Source organism: Schistocerca serialis, chromosome 9, assembly GCF_023864345.2.
Source record: "Schistocerca serialis cubense isolate TAMUIC-IGC-003099 chromosome 9, iqSchSeri2.2, whole genome shotgun sequence".
Lineage (NCBI taxonomy): Eukaryota > Metazoa > Arthropoda > Insecta > Orthoptera > Acrididae > Schistocerca > Schistocerca serialis.
This window is the reverse complement of record NC_064646.1, coordinates 141,846,050-141,873,833: the sequence shown is the minus strand read 5'-3', so window position 1 is coordinate 141,873,833 and position 27,784 is coordinate 141,846,050. Positions and strand designations below refer to the sequence as shown.

Here is a 27,784-nt window from a genome sequence, read left to right as displayed (position 1 = left end):
GTTAGTTAGGTTTAAGTAGTTCTAAGCTCTAGGGGACTGATGAGCTCAGAAGTTAAGTCCCATAGTGCTCAGAGCCATTTGAACCATTTTGTCTGACTCCCCCTGAAAAGTGCTGTCCCGAAATTCCAATAGTAAATCTCTCCGTGATGCACAACGTCTTTCATGTAACGTCTGCCAGTGGAGTTTGTTTAGCATCTCTGTAACGCTCTCTCGCCAGCTAAACGATCCCGTGACGAAACCCCGCCGCTCTTCGTTGGATCTTCTCTGTCTCCTCTATCAGTCCTGCCTGATAGGGATCCCAGATAGATGAACAATACTCAAGAATCGGGTGAACAAGCGCCTTATAAGCCACTTCTTTCGTAGATGCGTTACATTTCCTTAAGATTCTTCCAACCAATCTGAGTCTTGTCTGCTTTTCCAACTATCTGTTTCATATGGTCATTCCAGTTAAGGTCTCTCTGGATAGTTACGCCTAGATATTTTACAGCAGACGCTGTCTCCAGATATTTGTCATCAATAGTGTAACTGTACAGTAGTGAATTTCTTTTCCTATGTATGCTCAATATGTTACATTTATTTACGTTCAGGGTCAACTGCCAGAGTCTGCACCATTAATCAGTTCTCTGCAGGTCGTTCAGCAAGTTGTTGCTATCTTCTGGCATTGCTACTTTGGCATAAAGAACTGCATCATTTGCGAATAACCTTGAAGAGCATCCGACGCTTTCTACTAGATCACGTTGGCTACATGAGACATTAAGCTGGTTGAGCGTAAGTTCTCTGCACTTATCTGCGCTTGCTATCTTCGGGACTGTGTGGGTGATATTTACAGAATATAGCCGACAAATTACGACTCACCTATAACCGATTATGGCTCCAAAGATTAGACACTGGTGAAGTTTACTTCCTATGATAAGCATAGCACGTGGTGCGGGCATTAAGATCAGATGTTGCATAATCTCACCTGTTAACTCTCTTTTCATAAAATGTCCGATTTCTTATCAATTACGAAGAATGTTTCAAGAGAAATATTAACATACGGATACGAGACGTTAAATAATGAAGCAAAATTTTCAGACATGTTTGGATAAACGACGTTTGCTATTGTGCTATTGATATGGAAGATCTGGTAACTGTATTGAAAGCTAAAAAATCATTTCGGAAAAGTGACTGGCGTAGACATTATTAATGCTCAGTTACGAATGGAGGAGAATTTCTTCACAACAGACAGTTGTTCCATACTATCTGTCGGAGGTATAGAAAGTTCCATATGTAAGATAATATCGCTAAAATCTTGTAGAATATTACAGCAGCCTCATATGTCTTTCCATTAATAATGCATAAAATATTCTTCCAAAAACCGATGGAACGGCCAGTTAATGCATAGAATACTGACAGAAAATTTGCAACACAAAGCAGGAGCTGTGCGACAAAAACGAAGGCGTTTTAGACGTGTTTCTACATCTGAAAGATGTCTATTCCAAATTCGCGCCAGTCGTATAAGAGTGGCGCTAGATGGCGCCACTATGAAGATGCAAATCGGGTTTGCTTTAAATACAAGATGTAAAGATCGTGAGCGACTGCCAGAGCGGATATTTCTCCTCCCGCTGCCCATCCTGAGTCCCTGCACCCTTCCCTCGACTGCTTCCCTCCCCGGCCCTCTTTGGTGGGCCCCCCCACCTGTCTCTCCCCATCTCCTCCCCTCCCTCTCTTCTTCCCTTTTCCCCCATCTCCTCCCCTCCCTCTCTTCTTCCCTTTTCCCCCATCTCCTCCCCTCCCTCCTTCCCTTTTCCCCCATCTCCTCCCCTCCCTCCCTTCTTCCCTTTTCCCCCATCTCCTCCCCTCCCTCCCTTCTTCCCTTTTCCCCCATCTCCTCCCCTCCCTCCCTTCTTCCCTTTTCCCCCCATCTCCTCCCCTCCCTCCCTTCTTCCCTTTTCCCCCCATCTCCTCCCCTGCCTCCCTTCTTCCCTTTTCCCCCATCTCCTCCCCTGCCTCCCTTCTTCCCTTTTCCCGTCTCCTCCCCTGCCTCCCTTCTTCCCTTTTCCCCCATCTCCTCCCCTGCCTCCCTTCTTCCCCTTTCGCCCATCTCCTCCCCTCCCTCCCTTCTTCCTTTTTCCCCCATCTCCACCCCTCCCTCCCTTATTTTCTCCCCCCCCACCTCCTCCACTCCCTACCTTCTTCCCCTCTCCTCCATCTCCTCCCCTCCCTACCTTCTTCCCCTCTCCTCCATCTCCTCCCCTCCCTCCCTCCCTCCCTCCCTCCCTTTTCCCCCATCTCCTCCCCTCCCTACATCCCTTCTTCCCTCCTCCCTTGTTTGTAAGCCCCTGGCAGATCCTCTGTTTGCTCATCATCGTCATTGTACTATGTCAGTGTTGTTTGGTACTGTTCCCCTGTGCATCAAGAGCTGTGATTTTAATTGTGTGCTGGACGTGTACATAGTGTTATTGTCAGTGATTATGTGCTACGCCGTCCGTCGATACTTTTATGATCCAGTGTGTGGTTTTGTTTTGTGTGTGCTCATTTTTTACGGTTTTTATCTCTTTTATACAGTCGCCCCCTTTTTTGTCTGTTCTCTTCCATGATGTTCCCCCTTTTTTATATCTATGTACCCCATATTCTCTCCACTGTTACTTTAAATGTCTTCTATTGTATGATTGTCTTTCGGGTGAAGAGCAGCGCATATGCTGCTGCAAGCCCGCCCCACATGGGGCATTGAAACACAATAAAGGAAAAAAAAAAACGTCGTGAGCGTTAGGTATCTTTGAGAAAAGCTTATGTTAGTCGAGAATGGCTTTAAGCCGAGAAAGACACCTTTCTCAGCACCTCACTGAATTTGAAAGACTTGATGCAATAATTTACCAACAGCCACAACAACTGTATGTATTGTAGAATTGTTTTATAAGCTTCTTATGTGCTACCAATTTCGGCATTTCATTGATGCCATCTTCAGGCCCCACGCGTCATAGTCGTAAAATCTGTGTCGCCTGGCCACCAAGAGCTGTTGCAAGGCGATTTGATTCAGAGATCCAGTTATATGGCTCCTTCCGCATATAGCGATTTTACGACTACGACGCGTGGGGCCTGAAGATGGCATCAATATAAAGCCGAAACTGGCAGCACATAAGAAGTTCATGAAATAAATTTCTACAATACATACGGCTGTTGGTAAATTATTGCATCAAGAAATACGTGCCAGCCGTTGTCCCACAGTCCATAATGGATAACAAAGGAGTTTGAAAGAGGTCGTATAATAGGGCTACAAGAAGCTGGATGATTCTTCCGCGATACCGCAGAAAGACTTGGCAGAAATGTGACCTCTGTGCACGATTGTGGGCAGCGATGGTCACAGGGATCTAGTACGATCGCAAGGTGGTCATACCGAGAGGGAAAGCCATCGTGTTCGACATATGGCTCTGGCGCATCGTACTGCAGCTGCAGCAGCAGTCCTAGCAGGAGTTGGCACCACATTGAGACAAACGGTTGGTTCAAAGACAGGTCTGAGCCAGACACCCTGTAACGTGCATTCCACTGACCCCAAAACACCATTTGCGACTTCAGTGGTGTCAAGCGAGAGCTTATTAAAGAGCAGGGTGGAGGTCTGTTGTGTGTTCTGATGAAACCTGTTTCTGCCTCGGTTTCAGTGATGGCTGTGTGTTGGTTAGGACGAGGCGAGTTGAGGACCTGCAACCAACCTGTCTGTATGCTAGACACACCGGACCTGCACCTGCAGCTATTGTCTGGGGTGCGATTTCGTATGACAGCAGGAGCACTATCGCGGTTATCCCACTCAGTCTGATTGCAAACTTGTACATCAATCTGGCGATCGACTTGTAGTGCTGCCTTTCATGAACAGAACTCCAGGGGATGTTCTCCACATACCGCTGTTGTAACCCAACACGTACAGAATGTCGACACGTTGCCTTTGCCTGTTAGGTCACCAGATCTGTCTCCAGTGGAGCACATATGGTGTCCCTCCCACCGGAGGTTAGAGTCCTCCCTCGGGTATGGGTGTGTGTGTTGTTCTTAGCATAAGTTAGTATAAGTAGTGTGTAAGTCTAGGGACCGATGACCTCAGCAGTTTGGTCCCTTAGGAATTCATAAACATTTGAATATATTTTGACCACATATGGGACATCATCGCACAACTTCAGCGTCATTCATAAACAGCATTAACCGTCCATTTATTAACCGAGTAAGTGCAGCAGGCATGGAATTCCAAGGCGCACACTGACGTCTGGCACCTGCACAACACAATGTATGCAGGTTTGCAAGCAGCATTCTGGCGGTTACACCTGTTATTAATGTGCCAGCATGTCACATTTTCAATGGCTTGTCTTGTGCTCACATTCACCTGTGACTTGCAATGTTAATCAGTTAAATATGTTACCTACTCTACTTTATTTTTTGGTATTACGTTTTTTTCCGTCTATGTATTGATCCTACCAAAAATTATCGAACAACAAAAGGATTTCAGACGCGATTTTGAGAACTTGTTTCACAGTTTTATTTCATGGCAGAAGCGTTGTGGACTGTAGTGAACTACACAGGGTATCTATTGTTACTAATAGTGTGGTTGAAATATACTACAATTACAAATATGTGTACACACTTCACTCAACTCTACCTCTATGACGACATGCTATGCTAGGTGTATATATATATATATATATATATATATATATATATATATATATATATATATACACGTGATCACTCTGCTGTTCACAACAAATTGCCTGACAGAGGGTTCAATGAACCACACCTTCAAGCTAGCGTCCCATTTTCGAACAGCGCGTGGGAAAAAGAGCACTTACATTTTTCTGTGCGGGCCCTGATTTCTCTTATTTTATCGTTATGATCATTTCTCCTTATGTAGGTGGGTGCCATAGAATGTTTTTGCAATAGGAGGAGAAAACTGGTGATTGAAATTTCATGAGAAGATCCCGTCGCAATGAAAAATGCCTTTGTTTTAAAGATTGCCGCTCCAATTCACGTATTATGTCTGTGGCACTATATCCCCTATTTCGCGATAGTACAAAGCGAACTGCCCTTTTTTGTACTTTTTCGGTGTCATCCATCAGTCGCACCTGATGCGGATCCCACACCCACACAGCAGTACTCCAGAATAGGGCGGACAAGCGTGGTGTAAACAGTTTCTCTAGTAGACCTGTTGCACCTTCTAAGTGTTCCGCCAATGAAATGCAGTCTTTGGTTTGCTCTACCCACAACATTATTTATATGATGGTTCCAATTTAGGTTATTTGTAATTGTGATCCCTAAGTATTTACTTGAATTTACAGCCTTCAGATTTGTGACTTATTGCGTAATCTGATCAAAAGTATCCAGACATGTATTAATGAACCTTAATACGGGGAGCGTCCGCCTCATCTTTTCTTCAGCTCTACTCGAAACGTCCAACTGACTAATTCACGTGGTAATTTTATTACAGTGGGAGGAGGAATATCTGAATACTAACGGAAACTTTGTGAAATTTTGCTACGTAACGATGAAGTAGATGAATTCAATTCATTTGTCTTACATCAAACACTCAAGTGGCCGTAGGAAGATTTCATATTTAGTGTAATCGAACTGCGTATTCCTGGTAGGTACACGCAGCATGTCATCTTGGATGGGGTCACCGGCAGATGTTAACGTACACTGTCTGACCAAACGTAGCGAGAGGGAATAGAACACACTCCATCTGAGGAAGCACGAGAAAGTGTTCAACCGTTCCTTCGACATCGACTTGTATCAAGGATAAGGAGTCCTTGAGGTTTTGCCTTAATCGGTTTGGTAGGTATCACATGTTCAGAAGTGTAGACATCTTTTAGTGAACACTAATACTGAGTATGTCCACCTTTACCGTTTGTGATGTCCTGAACTAGGGTGCGAACAACTTTCAATGGTGTCAACATGTTTGTGGAATAATGACAGTCCATTTTTTCCTCAAGAGTCGAAAACATAATGGGTAGCGATGTTAGGGAGAAGTCGACGTTTTAACCCTTGGCAAAAGGGTACCATTGGGTTCACGTCGTGATTCATGCAAGGTCAGTTTTTTCTGGAATATTATTGCCCACAAACCACTGCGTCGTGGACGTTGCTTTATGACGGCGTGCAATGTCATGTTGATGCAGTCAGTCATCGTTTCCGAACTGTTCACCTATTGCACACAGTACACAATACTGTGAAATGTGTTCGTCTCCTTCTGGATTTCGCGTTTACTTAAACACAATAAGGGGACTACAGCCACCCACGAAAAAACACCCCCCATGTCGTAACACCATTTCCTCTGCACGCTGTTGACACCGCACATGACAGGTAACGTTCTCCATGGACTCACCTAGCCTCAACTCTTCTATCGGATTGCCGCAGAGTATAACGTGATAAATCACTCCAAATTACTCAAGAGTCCTTTCCCCTTCCTCCATCCTTCCGGCCCTCTTCTTCTACCCCTCCTTGGTCCCTCCCTCAATTGTGGCTTTGCTTTGATTTGTCCTGCGACGCCAAGTCCTCCGTTCCACCTGCCAGTCTTCGTCAACAATTCATGGCTCTTCTTGCTTCGTTTCGCGATGCAGATGTAGTCTACACCGATGGTTCTGTGGCCGATGGACGCACTGGGTTTGCTTTCATCCACGGCGACTACGTTGAGCAGCATTCCCTGCCTTGTGGAAGCAGTGTTTTCACTGCGGAGCTGGTTGCTCTTTATCGTGCACTCGCTCACCTTTCCTCCTACCCTGGGGAGTCATGTGTCATATGCAGTGACTGCCTGAGTTGATTGCAAGCACGACCGGTGTTTTTCTTGGGACCCTTTGGTGCGCGGTATTCAAGATGCTGTTTGCTCTCGCCGAGTGTGGTCGTTCAGCGACGTTTGTGTGGACCCCGGACCACATTGGCATTCCAGGAGACGAACGCGTCGATCGGTTGGCCAAGCAGGCCACCACTTCGCCACCCCTGGAGCTTGGTCTCGTGGAAAGAGACCTCCGGTCAGCTCTACATCGCAAGGTCCGCGATGTCTGGAGTTCTGAATGGTCTGTCTTGAACACGCCAAATAAGCTCCGCATGGTAAAGTCGTCCACGGCCGTATGGAATTCATCCTTGAGGAGCACGCGTAGGATCTCAGTTGTTCTCTGCCGTCTCCGCATTGGGCACAAGCGGTTGACCCACAGTTCTCTCCTTCGCCGTGAGAACCCGCCCAAGTGTCGCTGTGATGCGGGGCTGACAGTGGTCCATCTTCTGATGGACTGCCCCCTTTTAGCCCCCTTGCGGCAGTCCTTTAATTTACCAGCTGCACTTCATTTAATTCTAGGTGGCGATGCCTCTGTAGCTGACACAGTTTTTCGTTTTATCCGTGCAGCTGGGGTTTATCACTCACTCTAGTGTGGGCGCTCTCGCACGATTTCTCAGGTTACACCCACTCCAGCGACTTTTAATTGTGACGTGGATACCAAAATAGTGTCTTTTATGGTAACAAGTTGTGTTGGTACCTCTATCAACGCTTTCCAGCTGGAGGTTCTTCGTTTGTAGTTGAATGATTGACCTTTTACCTGATCCATCAACCACTGTAGTTTGTTTTACTCAACTATTTGCTCTGCTCCTTTTAAGTGTCCTCTATTTTGTGTTATTGCGGTGTTCATTTTAGCTCTACCCCTTGGTGTTCCCTCCCTCTGGGTGCAGAGGTTACGCTTTTACTGTATAGGCCTTTTATAAGTATGTATGTTTGGAACAGGGGACTGAAGAACTCGATGTTTAGCCCCCATCAAACCTCAAAACCAACCAACCAATATACACTTTTTCAGTCATCCAGTGTCCAGTGCCGTCACTCTTTGCGCCAACACTAGTATTGTTTAACAGTCGCTACAGAAATGTGTAGCTTATGAGGATCTGCTCGACAATTTTACCCGGTTGTTTTGGCTCCCTGCGCATAGTAATAGCTCTAACTGCTGGTACCATTTTGGAACTCACGAGTCATTCCTTATGATGATTTCACGCGATTTTGTACAACCTGCCTCCACAGTCCCTGTCCATCAGTACATGCGGTCTGCCTGATCTTGGTTTAGCTTTGGTTGTTCCTTCACGTTTCCACTTCACAATCACATCACCAACGAGCGATTTGGGGTAGCGTTAGAAGTTAAATTTCCCTGGTGGATGTGTTACTCAGCTGACAACCAATGACTAGTCCACGTTCTAAGTCACTGCAGCGACCCACACCACTGTTACTGCTTCTTTACTCCTCTTATACTGGTGCATCCGCTTCTCATAACATTTAATGGTCAGTTCCGCATTACCTAAGGATGTCCGGATACTTTTGATCACATGCTGAACGCCATTAATATGGAAGGTCTGACAACTGTATTGAAAGCTAGAAAATCATTTCGCATAGTAACAGTGTAGACACTGCTAATGTTGAGATAAATATGGACGATAATTTCTTCACAGCAGACAGCTGCAATGCTATACCATCCGCTGGAGGCGTAGAAACTGCACTGAATTAGAGATAATACAGCTGCCAATATAAAGGTAAACGAAGTCTTCGTCGTCCTGACGAACTGTATCTCATAATTAACAACAGAACGAAAACAAATCATAAGTTCGGTGAGAAACAAGAGAACTGTGTAAAAGAAAATATTTGTCCTACGAAAGATTATCGAGCAACGAAGGGCTTTTAGTCATGATTTTCAGAAACCGTTTCACGATTTCATTGGAGAATCGCAATGCACTGTAGAGGGTAATAATTATATCTCGTAACATCGTTTAAAAACGTACTACACTCTCAAATGTCTCTAGACACTCCACTCAATTCGACTTGTATGACGTCCTGCTGTTGCAGTAGGATATGTAAGTGAAGGCAGAATCATTGCCTACATGTTAATTATATATTCATAGAAAAAAATCAATGGAGGGAACTGAGTGTGTTTTAACGGATAACGGCTGTAGGTGGCCACACGTTCGCTCATTCTACCGCACGTTGGGAGAAGAACGGAGGGGAGGAATGTTCTGGGCTAACGACGAGGTCACAAAAACGGAGCAAAAGCTCTGATAATTTCAGACTCAGACAGAAAGTCGCTCGATCCCTTGCAAAAGAGCTTTTTATCTAAAACTAATCTTGATGTCTGAGTTTTATGACCGCTCCTAGGTGTGATCGTATCTTTCTCTTGTTACCCAGTGCTTCATCGGCATTGCTTTTGTTATATTGTTTCTTTCTCGCTCAATATCGTCTACAGCTTCTGTCCGCTGCAGATTCCTGTTTAGTCGTCTTTGATGCAGGTCATCGTAAAACAAGTACTCTATAAAAATCGTCATTTGCTCGTTATTTGAGTATCTTTCTGTTCTTCTCCCATTTTGTGTATATATATATATATAATACCTCTTACTCTTCCCTCTAGTTTGCCGTTTATTATTGGACAATCTACAATAGCTGACAACGTAAATTAGTGGTTGTCTTTTCTTTTTTTTTTTTTTTTTTTTCGAGTGAGTATGTTTGTTAATTTTAATCTGTTACAAACAGCATAAAACTTCCCGTTTCTCCCCAACTATTCCCACTAGTCAGATGGGGATCTCTCCTAGCTGGCGTTTACATTCCACGGAGGTATTCTTCGGTGTTTACTGTATTTATCTAAAATCGCATAGACGATATTAGAAAAATCTGTGGACTTGTCATTTTTTCCCTCTTCAGGTGCCCAGATTCTTAATTACTACCAATTTCTTCTCCTGCTGGATGGCCAATACTGTGTTTTTGTCGCTAACCTAGTTAACGTCTTATATCTAGCGGTTCTAGGCGCGCAGTCCGGAACCACGTGACTGCTACGGTCGCAGCTTCGAATCCTGCCTCGGGCATGGATGTTTGTGATGTCCTTAGGTTAGTTAGGTTTAATTAGTTCTAAGTTCTAGGGGACTGATGACCACAGATGTTAAGTCCCATAGTGCTCAGAGCCATTTGAACCAAAGTCTTATACTTTTCTCCTCAGTTTTTTATTGGTGTAAATTGCTAAACCATTCCTGGCTCTCTTGTAGAGCTGGTCCGAGGGTGCATTTTTATTCCATTGCAATTTATTTCTTTCTCAGTTATAGCAGTGATGTCTATTTTAATACTCTTCAACAGTTTAACTCGTTCTTCCTCTTTGTTTATTTCTTTTCTAACGTTCCAGGTGGCTACTTTGTGTCCTCGAGATACTTTTTTGCTTGTACTTTTTCGTAGTTTTGTTCGAAATACACAGAAGCGCCAAAGAAACAGGTATAGGCATGCATATTCAAATACATACATATGTAAACTGGCAGAATACGGCGCTGCTGTCGGAAACGCCTATGTAAGACAACAAGTGTCTGGCGCAGTTGTTAGATCGGTTACTTCTGATACAATGGCAGGTTATCAAGATTTAAGTGAGTTTCAGCGTGGTATTAGTCGGCGCACCAGCGATGGGACACATTATCTCCGAGGTAGCAATGATATGGGGACTTATCCGTACGACCATTTCACAAGTGTACCGTAAATATCAGAAATCCGGTAAAACATCAAATCTCAGACATCGCTTTGGCCGGAAAAAGATCCTACAAGAACGGGGCCAACGACGACTCAAGAGAATCGTCCAACGTGACAGAAGTGCAACTCTTCCGAAAACTGCTGCAGATTTTAATTCCGGGCCATCAGCAAGTGTCGCTGTGTGAACCATCGAACGAAATATTTTCGATATGGGCTTTCGGAGCCGAAGGCCCACTCCTGAACTCTTGATGACTGCACGACACAAGTCTACCTTTCGCCTGGGCTCGTCAACACCGACATTTGGCTGTTGACTGGAAACATGTTGCCTGGTCGGACAAGTCTCGTTTCAGATTGTACGGGTATGGAGACAACCTCATGAATCTATGGAGCCTGCATGTCAACAGGAGACTGTTAAAGCTGATGGAGGCTCTGTAATGGTGCGGGGCGTGTACAGTTGGAGTTATACGGGACCCCTGATACGTATAGATAAACTCTGACAGGTGACACGTACGTAAGCATCCTGTCTGATCAACTGCATCCATTCATGTGCATTATGCATTCCCACGGACTTGGGGAATTCCAGCAGGACAATGCCACACCCTACACGTCCAAAATTGCTGTAGAGTGGATCCTGAGTTTAACACTTCCGCTGGCCACCAAACACCCCAGACATGAACTTTACTGAACATATCTGGGATGCCTTGCAACGAGCTAGTCAGAAGAGATCTCCACTTCCTCGTTGTCTTACGGATTTTTGGGCAGCCCTGCAGGATTCATGGCGACAGTTCCCTCCAGCACTACTTCAGACATTAGTCGAGCCCATGCCACGCGATGTTGCGGCACTTCTGCGTGCACGTGAGGGTCCTAGACGATATTAGGCATACGTACCAGTTTCTTTGGCTCTTCAGCGTATATGCGTCGGGTTGCATTCCATGTCTTGTTTTGGTACATTGGTAAGGGACGTTCATGCGAAGGACATTTGAAGTCGGAAACTTCGTAATAGGGCACTGCTCACAGTGGCACATGTAGCTGCACATCTTTGATACCCCAAACAAAACGGAAATTGAACAGTAGCTGACTGGATGAGCAGTGTCTGGAAAAGTCACAATTTTGCTCTTTCCAAATAATGTTAGGCGTCAGGTACCCTGTGAGGTATTTAATCCACAGTGCGTGGCGGCTGTAGTTAACGCCACAGGTGGCATTGTTATTTTGGGGGTGTCATTCATACCATCGTAAGTATCCACTTATTCAGGTTACAGCGAACATGAACGAGCATATTCCAACATTCGTGGTGAACAAGTATTGGTCTGAATTCCACGCCTTCATGATGAGAAGGCCATAGACAGTCCCGTCTTTAAAGATAACAGCGGATTCATAATGCTGAATGCATACGTTCCTGGTTTGAGGAATATTCAATCAATCGCACTTCGACTTCCCTGTTATTGTACTGATGAAGCTGTCAGTTGTACTCAGGTGATTCACGGGAAAAGGTTCCCTGCTTGATTATGTCCATATGATGGGAATTAAGAGTTTCAAGACTGGATGGTAGTTGGAGCTAGATGTATGGGACATTCCATTGTAGAAATCTTTAGGAAGTTCAGTATTCCGAGATCTACAGTGCCAAGAGAGGGCCGGGAATACCAAATTTCAGACATTACATCTCACCACAGACAATGAAGTGGCCAACATCCTTCACTTAATGTCAGAGACCAGTGGCGTTTTCGTAAAGTTTTCAGTTGTAACAGAAAAGCAACAGTCCCTGAATAACCGATGAAATCAATGTTGGACCTACGACGAACATATCCACTAGGAGAATCTGGCGAAATTTGGCGTTAATAGGCCATGACAGCAGACGACCATCGGCAGTCCCTTTGCTAACAGCACGACATCGCTTGCAGCTCGTCCCCTTGGCTTGTAATGCCGGTTGGGCCCTAAATGACTAGAAAACTGTGGCCTGGTCAGATGAGTGCCGATTTCTATTAGTAAGAGCTGATGGTAGGGTTTGAGTGTGGCGCTGATCCCACGAGCCATCGAACCAAGTCATCAAGACACTGTGCAAGCTGGTGGTGACTCCATAATGGCGAGGCCGGTGCTTACATGGAATGGACTAGGTCCTCTGGCCTAGCTGAACAGATGACTGATTGGAAATGGTTATGTTCGGTTACATGCAGACCAAATACGATGCGATTTTTATGGATGACAGTATGCCATGTCACCGTGCCATAATTGTTCACGATTGGTTTGAAGAACAATCTGGATAATTCGAGTGAATGATTTGGCCACACGGATTGCTCGACATGAACCCCATCCATCATTTATAGGATATAATCGAGAGGTGAGTTAGTGCACAAAATCTTTCACCGGCAACACTTTCACTGTTATGGACAGCTATAGAGGCATCGTCACTCAAAATTTTTGCAGGAGGCTTCCAAAGACTTGTTGAGTCCATGCAACATAGAGTTGCTACACTATGCTAGGCAAAAAAAGTGTGACCTCAGTACACTGGCTTCCATTCTTCCCATTATAGTCCCATGGCTGACGACTTTGAGAATGGTGATGACGTGGTCGCTTCCTAGACGATGACCCATTCCCTCTTAGTGAAGTGTGAATGAGAGGAGCAATGATGAACTTGTTGGACGAGAGTAGGTTGTACGATCTTGCTGTTATAGTCTAGCACTGACAGGTCTCTCACGAAGCTATGTTTTGTGTGACTGTGGACTGTTTAAGAGGGAAATTAAATCACGCAATGTAAGCATATCCAATTCTAAATTTGTTCTGTAGGAGGAAAACTGGTGTCTGGAAAGAGTTTGGGGCTGTAATTACATTTCAAATGTAATTCATAGAAAGTTCCTCGAATACTAACAAATAAAAAAATTTAAGAGAGTCCGCAAAATTTATTATGGACACACACCCACCCACCCACACAAACACACTATATATATATATATATATATATATATATATATATATATATATATATATATAGCACGCATGCATACACGCTTTCTTATACAGGGTAAATCACCTAAAACTTCCACCGCAAATATTGCGGAAGTGGAAAGTGCTATTGACTTGTGGTTTCCACAGAATGGATTGGAAGTCACTGGCTCGTACCGTTAGCCAATAAAGAAATTGTGATAATACTTACAAAGTTTTTTTTGTGAAAACATACTTTTTTAAGCAAAAGAATGCCTATCGACCTTAACAAGCTAAAAGTAAGTTAAATTAAAATGTCGGTGGCTTTTGTTGCACGATTCTAGTGCTAGTCGTTTGAGACCCTATTTCGGAAATTTTCCACGTAAATAGCTGGTTGTGCCATTGAGTGCGTAGTTGCTAGATACAATGTTATGTTTGCTTACAGTAAGCCTGTGTGTTCCTTGCGTGCATTGCAACTTGTTAATCAGTTAGCATATGACAGTCCAAGCAGCAGACCGTGAGTATACGATAGGCTTTACAGTGACGACGTGCTAATGGTGTATGGATAGTGTAGGAAGAATTCAGTCCGTCGTTGCATGGTTTATGTGGCAAGACATCCCAATAGACAGCAACCATCTCGGCACTCGTTTACCAGCATCTTCAATCAGTTACGTGACAGTGGTAGTGTAGCATGTAACAACGTGACAGAAGGAAACTAGTCTCGACAGAAGAGGGGGAAATTAATGTTCTTGCTGGTGTTGGTGTTGATCCACGCATTTGCTCCAGCATAATCACACAAGGAAGTGGTATGAGTCAGGCCTATCACATCTCTCTCCATCAGGAGCTGTATGGAAACGATTATGAGAATAGTTCTGGACATTAAAACAAGATACTCCGTGTGTCCCATGTATCTTTACCAATCATAACCAGGTAAACCGGCGAAACATGCATTATTTGTCTGTTGACAATGCCCATTGACTTCATCAGGTGGACGTCAGAGTCCAAGGAGTGTAAATGTACTTTGTTGCATAGTGAACCATCAGTTCGTAGAACCTTGTTTCATACATAGAACACGAAGTGCACACAAGTATTGCAGCCCCCTAACAGACCATCTTCCATAGATGCTAGAAGACATTCCTCTGCAAACTAGGAGGAACCTGTGGTACCAACATGATGACTGTCCAGCCTGCAGTGCATGAAGTACTACAGCATGTCTTCACGAATTGTTTCCATACATTGGATTGGACGCAGAGGACCTGTACCTTCGCAGGCCCTTTCCCCAGATTTGACGCCTCTGGCTCTTTTTTTGTGGGGAAAGCTGAAAGATACTGTTTACAAGACATACCAACTACACCCAATGATATGCAATTATGTATTACTGTAGCCTATTCGGACATCTCCACTGAAATGCAAGCACGTGTGCAGTAGCAGTCATTCTACACCAGACTAAAAGCGTGTTTTTTCCACTGCCGGCGTCATTTTAAACACAACCTTCGATGACTAGTTGACTCGTTACTTGTCAGAAGCCACGTAACTAGTGTATGCACTTGTGTTGTTCTTCAGTTTGATCTACCGCAGGAACTGTAAAAGTGTCAGTGTTTGAACTTTCAAAATACAGTATTTCGTTAACTACTCACACTAGAGCCCTGCAACAAACACCTCTGACATTCTGATTTACCCATCTTTTCATTTTAAAAATGTATGTTTGCACAAAAGAGTAGACTTTCTAAACATTACTACAACCTGTTGATTGACAATACGAGCCTCTGTGGAAACTGCACATCAACAGCGCTTTCCATTTCCTCAATATTCGAGGTGCAACTTTTAGGTGATTCACCCTTTATACAAGCACATACATATTTCCCTATATGCATGTATATATACACTTAAGTATATACGTGGGTTGGAGCTAAAATAGTGGCAACATTTCTGTGGAGACACTATGCAATGGAATCAACTATTGTCGCTGATAGCACACCTACTTTACCTCCAAGCAAATGGACTCTCCCGTCCCACGTAAACGGCGTGCGCACAATTGAGGGAAACAATCACTTGTGACCGAGCGGTCTAACGTAAAAGTGTCACTATGTTTTCGAAACAGGAACAACGGAGTTGGATCAAGATAGAATACGCCAGAGGTCGTACAGCACGACAGTGTCAAAAAGTCCTTCAAGAGGCGTGCGGGGAATCGGCATTGGCGCACAGAACAGTGACACGTTGGGTAAAAGCCTTCAGCGAAAGTTGGCAAACTGTGGCACACATGCATCGGGAAAGTTGTCCTAGCGTCTCTGAAGAAGTGCATGCTGTTGTTGCGTTAGTGGACAGTGATCGATGTCATACGATTCGTGAGCTTGCCCACGAAACCGGATTAGCGCATACGACTGTGCTTCGCGTCCTGAAGGAACGCCCGGGCATGCGAAAAATTGCATCGCGATGGATTTCGCATGAATTGACGGAAATTCGGTTATGGATGCGTTAGGACGCTGCTCAGACGCACTTGGAGCGCTATGAGCGCGAAGGAGAGGCTTTCTTACTCCGCATCGTAACACTGGATGAGACATGGGCCACATCGTACGAGTCAAAACTGAAACGCGTATACAACGAATGGCGTCATTATGGGTCGCCGCGAAAGTCGAAAGTGCGTCAGAGCCCCAGTATGGTGAAAGTTATGGTGTTACTCTAACACATTACGTTCCTCCACGGCAGACCGTCAATGCACAGTATTACTGTTCGTATTTGGAACATAACCTGCGACCAGCTTTGCGAAAGAAGCGGCGACACTTTCTGCGCAACCCACCCATCATTATCATTTTGCACGACAATGCGCGGGCGCATACAACGCAAGCTGTGGCTGCTCCATTCGGTCGATGGGACTGGGAAGTACTGTACCATCCACGATACTTCCCGGACTTCTTGTGACTTTGATTTGATTCCGAAGATGAAGGAACCACTTCGTGGCATTCGCTTCAGAACAGTTCCAGAGATTCGACAGGCAGTAGACCGCTCTATTCGCACCATCAACAGAACAGGCTCTAACGGTATACTACGCCTTCCACATCGCTGGCAGCGGCTTCTACACAACGCTCGTCACTACTTTGAAGGACAGTAACAGGTAAAAATGGAAATTATCGAATGGCGTCAGTGGCTGGGAGTTCCCAGGCGGGAAGATCGGCCGCCAAGTGCAAGTCTTACTGAGTGCGACGCCACATTGGGTGACTTGCGCGTCGGCAGTGGGGATGAAATGATGATGACAGCACAACACCCAGTCCCTGAGGGGAGAAAATCTCCTACCCCAGCCGGGAATCGAACCTGGGCCCCCGTGGGTGGCATTCCAACGCGCTGACCACTCAGCTAATGGGGCGGACTACTGTAACAGGTGCAAACATGTAACTCTTTTGTATCGGTTTTGAATAAATAGTTGCCACTATTTAAGTTCCAACCGTCGTACATCTACGGGACAAACATAATTACATACATATACTTACATATAGGCATATACAAACATACGTATAAACAGAGCTATATTCATTGCTATCCGATCTGTCAGTGTATTGACAAATCCTTAACAATTGTGTGTATAGTGACAAAGCTGCGTGTCCTTTCGTGTACTTTCTGTCCTTTCTACACTGATATTGTCTTCTTGTGCCCAGTAAGACTCGCTCGACGAGTTTTCAGTTAAATTCGCAGCAGCTGAGACAGGACGAGTCGAATTTTCGAGTGTATGGAGACAGTGACATCAAAGATGGCGTCAGAGGATCCGCTGGCGAGTTTAAAGCGAATATAAAGACCTCATTTCTGAGCTCCATTATCTGTATGTGGTGTTTGAGCTGCTTCTGCTGGCTATGACACGTCTGATACATCTTGTGCTCTCTCACCCTCCTGAGCTGAGGCCATTATCGCGTCCAGAGTCGGTGTTTACACGATATGAGCGTGATTATTCGTGGCGGTAACGAATTTTTTGCGCGGTGTGCTTGTCATACTTGTTACACACAACTGAGCAACGAAACTGCGGTATCACGTATCGATACCACCCTGTGGGCCTCATGCAAGTTTGACTGGCGCTGATAGCAGTAGTGTAGGATCTGGCGGACGCAATAGTGCATGCGTGGTCAGCCGCGGCTCCAATGGCTCCATGCCTCGAGCGCCCTCCGGCGCCGCAATATAGGACGGTCGGTAGCAGTGCGTCAGTCCATTCGCGCTCAGAGCCCCTTCCCAATGTAATACCACGCAGAAGCCGCCTGGTCAGGGCTCTGTCTTTGTAGTTCGTGCTTTACTAGAGACAGACTCTTCCTTGTGGACTTCTTCCGTCGCTCTCGTCTGGTGATGGCTATCCAGTAGTCCCTCCATACTCTTGCCCGTTGCGGCCCCTCTGTGGTCTTTGTGTGGTCCCCAGGTCATTTCGGCATCCCGGAAAATGAACGTGTTGACACGCTGGCCAAACAGGCTGTCGGTGCAGCAGCCTTGGAGATTGGCCTTTCGGAGAGTGGCCTCAGGTCAGTTTTGCGGCAGAAGGTACTTCGCACCTGGGGTGAAGAATGGCGCACCCTTCCTTCACCCAACAAACTTCTGGCTGTCAAGTAGGCTACCGGAGCGTGGCGCTCATCCTTGCGGGTCTCTCGTAAGGACTCTGTTGTCCTCAGCCGGCTGCGCATTGGCCATACCTGGATAACGCACAGCTATTTATTGCGCTGCGATGCCCCACCTTTATGTCGTAGCGGGTCAGCTTTGACGGTGGTCTACATCTTGTTGGACTGCCCGCTTTTAACTTCGCTCAGGCAGACGTTTGCGCTGCCTGATACGCTTCCTGCAGTTTTATCAGATGACACTGCGATGGCAGATTTAGTTTCAAGTTGTATTCGTGCAAGGGGCTTTTATCGCTTGATCTAAGTGTTTGTCCTTTTTTTGTGTTGAGTCTGGCCTTTGGCCTACGATTTTAGACTGGGGTTTTTAGTGCGTTTCTTGGTGGTTGGCTTTTCCTTTTTTGTTTCTATGGTCGGCCAACCACTGCCACACTCTGTGTGACTTTAATTCCTTTTTTCTGGTCTCTGTCTGTGTCTTTCTTGTCCTGTGTCGTCTTTTGTCATCTCCATTGTGTGTTCGTATTCTTTGTGGGTGTGTAAAGTTCGTGGAAAAAGGGACCGATGGCCGTAGTAGTCTGGTCCCTTGAGTCCCACAAACCAACCAACCTTGTGGACTTTGAACTGGACTCCAATTCAAAGAAAATGGTTCTAAGCACTATGGGACTTAACAGCTGATGTCATCAGTCCCCTAGACTTAGAGCTACTTAAACCTAACTAACCTAAGCACATCACACACATCCACGCCCGAGGCACGATTCGAACCTCCGACTGTAGCAGCAGCGCAGTTCCGGACTGAAGCGCCTAGAACCGCTCGGCCACAACGGCCGGCGACTCCAGTTCCTGCAACAGTATTTGTAATTAGTCTCGGAGAATTAGAAGTTAATTAAATGTCCTGTTTGATGCGTTACCTTGTTCAGTAATCATGTCTGCTCCTGTCCAGTTTTTCTGCGATGACAGTTGTCGCACTACTCTGAGCCCACCTCAGCAGTGTACTCATCCAATCGCGAATCCCATGGGACCCTTCTTTGCTCCAGCGACATACCACAGACTGCAGCTAGAATTGGCGAAGATTTACCGTAGTGGCCGGCCGCGGTGACCGAGCAGTTCTAGGCGCTTCAGTCGGGAACTGCGCGACTGCTACGGTCGCAGGTTCGAATCGTGCCTCGGGCATGTATGTGTGTGATGTCCTTAGGTTAGTTAGGTTCAAGTAGTTCTAAGTTCTGGGGGGGCCGTGCGGTTAAAGGCGCTACAGTCTGGAACCGCAAGACCGCTACGGTCGCAGGTTCGAATCCTGCCTCGGGCATGAATGTTTGTGATGCCCTTAGGTTAGTTAGGTTCAAGTTGTTCTAAGTTCTAGGGGACTAATGACCTCAGCAGTTGAGTCCCATAGTGCTCAGAGCCATTTGAACCATTTTAAGTTCTGGGGGACTGATGACCTCAGATGTTAAGTCCCATAGTACTGAGAGCCATTAGAACCATTTTACCGTAGTGCTTTTAGGAACGGCAGGTCCAATTGTCTTTTCTCTGTTGAGTGATCGTAGTTGATCTGTTCTACGAGCACTTATTTCAAAACGTCATGTCGGTGCACCGCGATGGCTGAAGCAAGTAATTGTACTACCAGCTTCCTCAGCAGAGACTGAATCCAGTCCCAGGCTTAGCTGTATCATCTTCCTTTCAGTTGTAATAGGCTACAATCACTGAGCGACCGTAAAGACAGATTTTGATCTGCCCACTGACTTTACCTATAACCAAATCAAGTTTGGATTTTCCGTCAAGTCGGTTGCTGGACACAATGAAAACTTCTCCATACGCTAGTTTTGATTCTGTTCATCTTTTGTTTGTCAGTAAAGCTTTGAATTCGTTAAAACCTGAAAGGAAACCCTCTTTAATTTCGTAGGAAGTTCGTAGCATTGCTATTGAACCATCAAGAGTCTGTCGCATGTCACACAATCTTTCTCAGCAAATACCTGTCCAAGACACATTGTAGCTTGCAGACTATTCCCGCCATTAATTATGGTTGGTTCACATGTAAAAAATTTTAGACCGTCTTGGACATTTTTTCGTCACTCGTACCAATCACTAGTTAACGAAAATTTAAGTTTATGAATTTTAAACTACTAAGACACTTCTTGATGCAATAATGTACCAACAGCCGTATGATTTGTGGAAGTTTTTTATTTTATGAACTTCTATGTGCTACCAGTTTCGGCATTAGATTGATGCCATCGTCAGGCCCCACTCGTTATAGTCGTAAAATCGCTACACACGGAAGGAGCCATATAACTAGATCCGTGAATCAATCGTCCTGCAACAGCTCTTGGTGTCGCCTGGCCATTTTACGACTATGGCGAGTGGGTCCTGAAGATGGCATCAATGTAATGCCGAAACTGGTAGCACACAGAAGTTCATAAAATCAAATAAACTTCTAAATATCATACGGCTGTTGGTAAATTATTGCATCAAGAAGTTCAAGCCAGCCGTCGTCCCACGATCCATAATGGATCAACGAAGATTATTAAGAGACTAGTAGCAAATGCTTATCTACTTTATCCTCAAGCAATTTTGAAATACTCTCCTTTCTATTACATTTGCCGACACAGCTCTCCTTGGAGTTAACTTTTCTTTCCTGCTGATACTATTTTTGTGATGAATCACCATCTAGATCCAAGGTCTGCAAGTAACTGAATTGCACCTCTCCTTACCGTTGTGTACACAACACAAATTCTTTCTCAGTGAAGAATTCCGCAGATTACACTGCTGTAAGACATTAGTGAATGAAAATATGAAAAGAAAGTTTCTTGATGTTATCACTCACGAGCTGTGAACTGGATACTGATAGCGTGTCCCACTTGGAGAACGCAGTAAGAGAGAAAGGAATTTGGCCGTCCCTTGTGTTGCAGATGGCCTCGCTGTTGCGGCAGCTGCTGCTGGTGGCCTCGTTGCTGTCTGTGGCACACGGGGCGCGCATCCTCCACGTTGTTCCGATCCCTGCGTGGAGCCACTGGCACATCTTCCGGACGCTCATGTGGGAGCTGGCGGACAGGGGCCACCACGTCACCATCATCACGCCGCTCGCCGAGAAGGAGCCTCACCGCAACTGGACTATGGTGCCTGTCGCGGCCAACCTAGACATCATGCCCAGTAAGTGGTGCACACCTCCAAGCAACTGGGATTCCATTTACTACTCCTTCTTACTGTTACATGAAGTAGTAGCTCTTATCACCTACCGCTTCATTGCGATCTATCTTCTACTTGGCAAGTCAATGCTTCTCCTTCCTGTTCAGGAGGCCCCCCTGCGGGTCCGGGGATTAGAATAGGCCCGAGGTATTCCTGCCTGTCGTAAGAGGCGACTAAAAGGAGTCCCTCCCCCTCAAGGGGGTAGTTAGCGCCTGCGTCCGGAGACGGACGGTTCCACGACCTCTATTTGCGGTCATTTTGCTCTTTCACTTCTCGTTTCTTCCTTCCTTTGGTTGGTTCCTTTCTTTGCTCTTCTCCACCTCACTGTCTTCCTTACTCTTTCCCTTGTCTTCTTCTCCTTGCCATCTCATTGCCTTCTTCTCCTTGCCTTCTCATTGGCTTCTTCTCCTTGCCTTCCCTGTCTCCGCCTCGGCGTTTGAGACAGTCTGTCCTCTCTCCCTCTCTCTTCTTTTTCCTCTTCTTCCTTCCTCCCTGTGTGTGCCTGAAGGCCGACCCAAGCGTTCGCACGCGTAGCCGGTGACGGGGTAACGCGTAATTCCCCGCCCTGGGTAGACATGTAAGGCACGCACGTACCCCCTGGTAAAGGCCAGGCCCAGGGAGCGGTGATTGCCTGACCTGATACCTTCTGACCATGCCGATTGGTCCCTCCGTCTGTTTCTCGGGAGGTGTGACCTGAGGTGTAAACATTCACCTAAGGCGGGAGTGCCCTCTGAGAGGGTCCCCACAAGGAAGGAGCACGCCATCGGAGACGCTGGCAATCATGGGGGATTCCTCCGCAATGGATTTCACTCCATCTCTCTCGACTTCTGCCCAAAAACGGAAACTTGACCAGCCACCAGTGACAAAAGTACTACCGCCTGCCCCACAGCTCCTCGTCGTTTCTCGATCTGTGGACGGAAAGGATTTTTCCTCTGTCAACCCTTTCGTTATCCAGAAGGGCGTAGATGCCATAGCCGGATCTGTCAAATCTTGTACCAGGTTGCGTAACGGTACCTTATTACTAGAAACTGAGAGCGCCTTTCAGGCACAAAAACTGCTTCGGGCCACACTCCTGTACACGTTCCCTGTGCGGGTGGAGGCTCACCGAACTTTGAATTCGTCTCGTGGTCTATACTAGATACCTCGACGGATTGACTGACGAGGAGATTCAATCTTTCCTCGCTGAGCAGGGCGTGACGGCTGTCCGTAGGGTCATGAAAAAGGTCAACAATGACCATGTACCAACCCGGACACTTTTCTTGACCTTTGATAGTGTTAAGCTGCCATCACGCATCAAGGCGGGCTACGAGGTTATTTCTGTTCGCCCCTATGTCCCGACACCTACGCCCTGCTACCAGTATCAGCGTTTCAATCACACTCGACAGTCTTGTTCCAATGCGGCTAAATGTGTCACTTGTGGCAGGGATGCCCATGAGGGTGACTGTCCACCTCCGTCTTCTCGTTGTGTGAACTGTCAGGGTGACCATGCCGCATCCTCCCGCGACTGTCCTGTCTATAAGGAAGAACGCTGTATCCAAGAAATTCGGGTCAAAGAGAAAGTGTCCACCTCGGCTGCTCGCAAGCTATTGGCTAGTAGGAAGCCCACGCTGCTCCCAGCGGGGAAATACAGTACTGTCCTCGCCTCTCCTCGGACTACCAGGGAGGTGGCAACCCAGACATGCGATCTGACCTTCAGCACCACAGTCGTCCGTTCGGCCAGTGCTAAGGTCGCGCGGTCGACGTCTCCTCTTCCTCCCATCACCCCACAGACACCAGCCCCTTCATCAGCTTCTGCTAAGAAGAAGAACAACCCGAAGTCAGATGCACGGGCCTTCAAGAAGGAACCATCCCGTGCAGACTTCCTACGTACCTCGACCTCCAAGCCTTCGACCGGTACTTCCACCAAACGACCTTCCAAGAAGGCTCATAGGAAGCACAGTTCTCCTTCTCCGCCACGGCGCATTTCTTCTCCTGCGCCACCCAGCGGTTGCCGCCCCAGGCCGTCATCCGTTTCGCCTGGCCGCACCGCTGGTAGCCGAACATCTGGCCGTTCACCGGCGGAGGAAGTTCCCACTCCCGGCCATCTTCCCAAGATGGCCGATGAACCTATAGACCCAATGGACGATGACTGTCCGCCTACTGATAGCGGCGGCAGTGCTCGCTCTAAGCCAGGCCCTCAGCGGCCTTCGTGGTGACCCCTTCTTTCATCTTCCTTTTTTTCTTACGATGGCACTTATTCACTGGAATATTCGCAGCATTCGCTCCAACCGAGAGGACTTGAAGTTGCTGCACCGCTTGCACCGTCCGCTCGTCGTAGCCCTTCAGGAAACGAAGCTATGCCCATGCGATCAAATTGCCTTGGCACACTACACCTCTGTACGTTTTGACCTACCCCCCTGTGGTAGGTATCCCGGCTCATGGAGGGGTTATGTTGCTGGTCCGGGATGATATTTACTACGATCCCATCACGTTGCACACCGGCCTGCAGGCAGTTGCCATCCGCATTACTCTCCCCAATTTTACATTTTACATTTGTACCGTTTACACTCCATCGTCGTCTGCCGTTACCAGGGCAGACATGATGGAACTTACTGCTCAGCTACCTGCACCATTTTTGTTAACTGGAGACTTCAATGCCCACCATCCCCTTTGGGGCTCTCCAGCATCCTGCCCGAGGGGCTTCCTGTTAGCAGACCTTTTCAACCAGCTCAATCTTGTCTGCCTCAATACTGACGCCCCTACTTTTCTTTAGGACACCTCACACCTATTCCCACTTAGACCTCTCTATATGTACTCCCCAACTTGCACGCCGGTTTGAGTGGTATGCACTTTCTGATACATATTCGAGCGACCACTTCCCGTGTTATCCATCTCCTGCAGCATACCCCCTCTCCGTGCTCATCTAGTTGGACCATCTCCAAAGCAGACTGGGGGCTCTTCTCTTCCAGGGCGACCTTTCCGGATCAAACCTTCACAAGCTGCGATAGTCAGGTCGCACACCTCACGGAAGTCATTCTCACTGCTGCTGAATATTCCATCCCTCACCCTACTTCTTCTCCACGTCGCGTACCGGTCCCCTGGTGGACCGCAGCATGTAGAGACGCTTTACGTGCTCGTCGACGCGCTTTACGCACCTTTAAACGCCAACCTACTGTGGCGAATTGTATCAATTATAAACGATTACGTGCACAGTGTCGTCGTATTATTAAAGAAAGCAAGAAAGCCAGCTGGGCTGCTTTCATAAGCACCTTCAACAGTTTTGCTCCTTCTGTTGTCTGGGGTAGCCTGCGCCGGCTATCTGGCACTAAGGTCCACTCACCAGTTTCTGGCTTGACGGTCGCGAATGACGTCCTTGTGGCCCCTGAGGCTGTCTCCAATGCCTTCGGCCGCTTTTTCGCAGAGGTTTCGAGCTCCGCTCATTACCACCCTGCCTTCCTCCCCCGCAAACAGGCAGAGGAGGCTAGGCCACCTAACTTCCGCTCCTCGAATCGTGAAAGTTATAATGCCCCATTCACCATGCGGGAACTCGAAAACGCACTTGGCCGATCACGGTCCTCCGCTCCAGGGCCTGATTCTATTCATATTCAGATGCTGAAGAACCTTTCTCCTGCGGGTAAAGGTTTTCTTCTTTGTACTTACAATCGCATCTGGATTGAGGGCCATGTTCCCGCATGCTGGCGCGAATCTATTGTCCCGATTCCTAAGCAGGGGAAGGACAAGCACTTGCCTTCCAGTTATCGACCCATCTCGCTTACCAGCTGTGTCTGTAAAGTGATGGAGCGAATGGTTAACTCTCGATTGGTTTGGCTGCTCGAGTCTCGACGCCTACTTACCAATGTACAATGTGGATTTCGTAGGCGCCGCTCTGCTGTTGACCATCTGGTTACCTTGTCGACCTTCATTATGAATAACTTCTTGCGGAAGCTCCCGACCGCGGCTGTGTTCTTTGATTTGGAGAAGGCTTACGACACCTGTTGGAGGGCGGGCGTTCTCCGCACCATGCATACATGGGGCCTTCGGGGTCGCCTCCCTCTTTTTATTCGTTCCTTTTTAATGGATCGACAGTTCAGGGTACATGTGGGTTCTGTCCTGTCAGACACCTTTCGCCAGGAGAATGGGGTGCCACAGGGCTCAGTTTTGAGCGTCGCTCTCTTCGCCATAGCGATCAATCCAATAATGGATTGCCTCCCAGCTGATGTATCAGGCTCCCTTTTCGTGGACGATTTTACCATCTATTGCAGCGCGCAGCGTACGTGTTTCCTGGAGCGCTGTCTTCAGCGTTCTCTTGACCGTCTTTACTCCTGGAGTGTCGCCAATGGCTTCCGTTTTTCTGCCGAGAAGACGGTCTGTATTAACTTCTGGCGCTACAAAGAGTTTCTCCCACCGTCCTTACGACTCGGTCCCGTTGCTCTCCCATTCGTGGAGACAACAAAATTTTTAGGTCTTACATTTGACAGGAAACTTAGTTGGTCTCCACATGTGTCATATTTGGCTGCCCGTTGTACCCGTTCCCTAAATGTCCTCCGTGTTCTCAGTGGTATGTCGTGGGGAGCGGATCGAACCGTCCTACTTCGCCTATATCGGTCAATCGTCCGCTCCAAGCTGGATTATGGGAGCTTCGTATACTCCTCTGCACGGCCATCCATCTTACGCCGCCTCAACTCCATACAACATCGGGGTTTACGACTTGCGATCGGAGCGTTTTATACTAGTCCTGTCGAGAGTCTTCATGCTGACGCTGGTGAGTTGCCACTCACCTACTGGCGCGATATACTGCTTTGTCGGTATGCCTGTCGGCTACTGGCAATGCCCGACCACCCGTCTTATCGTTCCTTATTTGATGACTCTCTCGACAGTCAATACGGGTTGTATGTCTCTGCCCTGCTACCCCCTGGAGTTCGCTTTCGTCGCCTCCTTCAACACCTTAATTTTTCACTCCCTGCAACCTTTGAGTGGGCGAGAGCCACACGCCACCCTGGCTCCAGGCTCAGGTTCGCGTCCACCTTGACTTCTGCTCGCTCCCGAAGGAGGTTACCCCCGGTTCAGTTTACCACTCCCGTTTTGTCGAACTTCGTTCGAAGTTCGTTAATATGACCTTCATTTATACAGATGGCTCCAAGAGCAATGACGGGGTCGGGTGTTCTTTTATTGTCGGGGCACAAAGTTTCAAATACCGGCTCCATGGCCATTGTTCGGTTTTCACAGCTGAGCTCTTTGCCCTCTACCAGGCTGTTCTTTACATCTGCCGCCACCGACATTCTGCATATGTCATCTGCTCCGATTCCCTGAGCGCTATCCAAAGCCTCGGTGATCCGTACCCGGTTCACCCTTTCGTGCACCGGATCCAACGCTCTCTTCAGCAGCCATGTCGGTATCCCTGGGAACGAAGCTGCAGATGCCACGGCCAAGGCTGCGGTCCTCCAGCCTCGGACAGTTTCTTGTTGTGTCCCTTCGTCAGATTGTAGCAGGGTCATTTGTCGGCGCATTTTATCACTGTGGCATGCCGATTGGGCTGCACTTACAGACAACAGGCTTCGGGCCTTGAAACCTCTTCCCGTGGCTTGGACGTCCTCCTCACGCCCTTCTCGGCGGGAGGAGGTAGTTTTGGCCCGGTTACGAATTGGACACTGCCGGTTCAGCCATCGCCATCTGCTGACGGCTGCGCCGGCGCCCTTCTGCCCATGTGGGCAATTGCTGACGGTCCGCCACATTTTAACGTCCTGTCCGGATTTTAACACCCTGCGTCTTGATCTTGGCCTGCCATGTACTGTAGAAGCCATTTTAGCGGATGACCCACGAGCAGCTGCTCGCGTTCTTCATTTTATCAATTTGACAACCCTCTCAAAGGACATTTGATTATGCTGTTTTCTTTTTTTAATCCTATGCCTGTCAGTCTGTCTTTTATCGTGTTTTCCGTTTCGTTGCTGTTTTAAACTTGTGACTCGCGGTGCATTCCTAACGTAGTCTGGGCGCTAATGACCATTGAAGTTGTGCGCCCTAAAACCACAAAAAAAAACTGTTCAGGAGGGAGGAGGGGCTGTTACCTGCTTCCCAATAACTGAACAGGTCCGTGACCCGACTCATATGCAATGGAAGTGCTTTTATCATCTCACCACATCTAGCTTGGAAGACATGGCTACAACTATATGTTCACTGCATTTCCGCTAAATTTTGATAACTGCAAGCATCTACATCTACATAAATACTCGGAAATCCACCATACGGTGCGTGGCGGAGGGTACCTCGTACCACAACTAGCATCTTCTCTCCCTGTTCCACTCTCAAACAGAACGAGGGAAAAATGACTACCTATATGCCTCTGTACGAGCCCTAATCAAGCGCTGCAGCAAAACGTGTGTGTCGCTACATCAGAAGTCTAACAATGTAACTTATTTGCAGCCACGGTCTGACTGCAATCAGAGGTGAACTATTTGTTGATCTGAACTTCCATCCATACTAATGGCCATTACAAGGACTGGCGAACCACTCTGTCTATTCCACAAGTCTGGCAGCAGCTGCGGCATTTGTCCAACAATATCTTTCAGTAAATTGCTTATTGGTAACAAGTATTTTGATTCTTCTATAAATGATAAGGCGAAGATTTAGATATAGTTACAATAGTAACTCTTGTTTGCAG

The 27,784-nt window shown here is 47.0% G+C and overlaps 1 protein-coding gene across 1 annotated transcript in view; it reads left to right on the top strand.

The window, feature by feature from the left end:
• Positions 1–27,784, top strand: part of LOC126418598 (UDP-glycosyltransferase UGT5-like) — a 130,599-nt gene that overhangs the window by 29,108 nt on the left and 73,707 nt on the right. Inside the window, exon 2 of the mRNA XM_050085431.1 lies at positions 20,871–21,111. Within this exon, the coding sequence (XP_049941388.1) occupies positions 20,871–21,111 (241 nt within the window). The remainder of the gene's footprint in view (positions 1–20,870; positions 21,112–27,784) is intronic.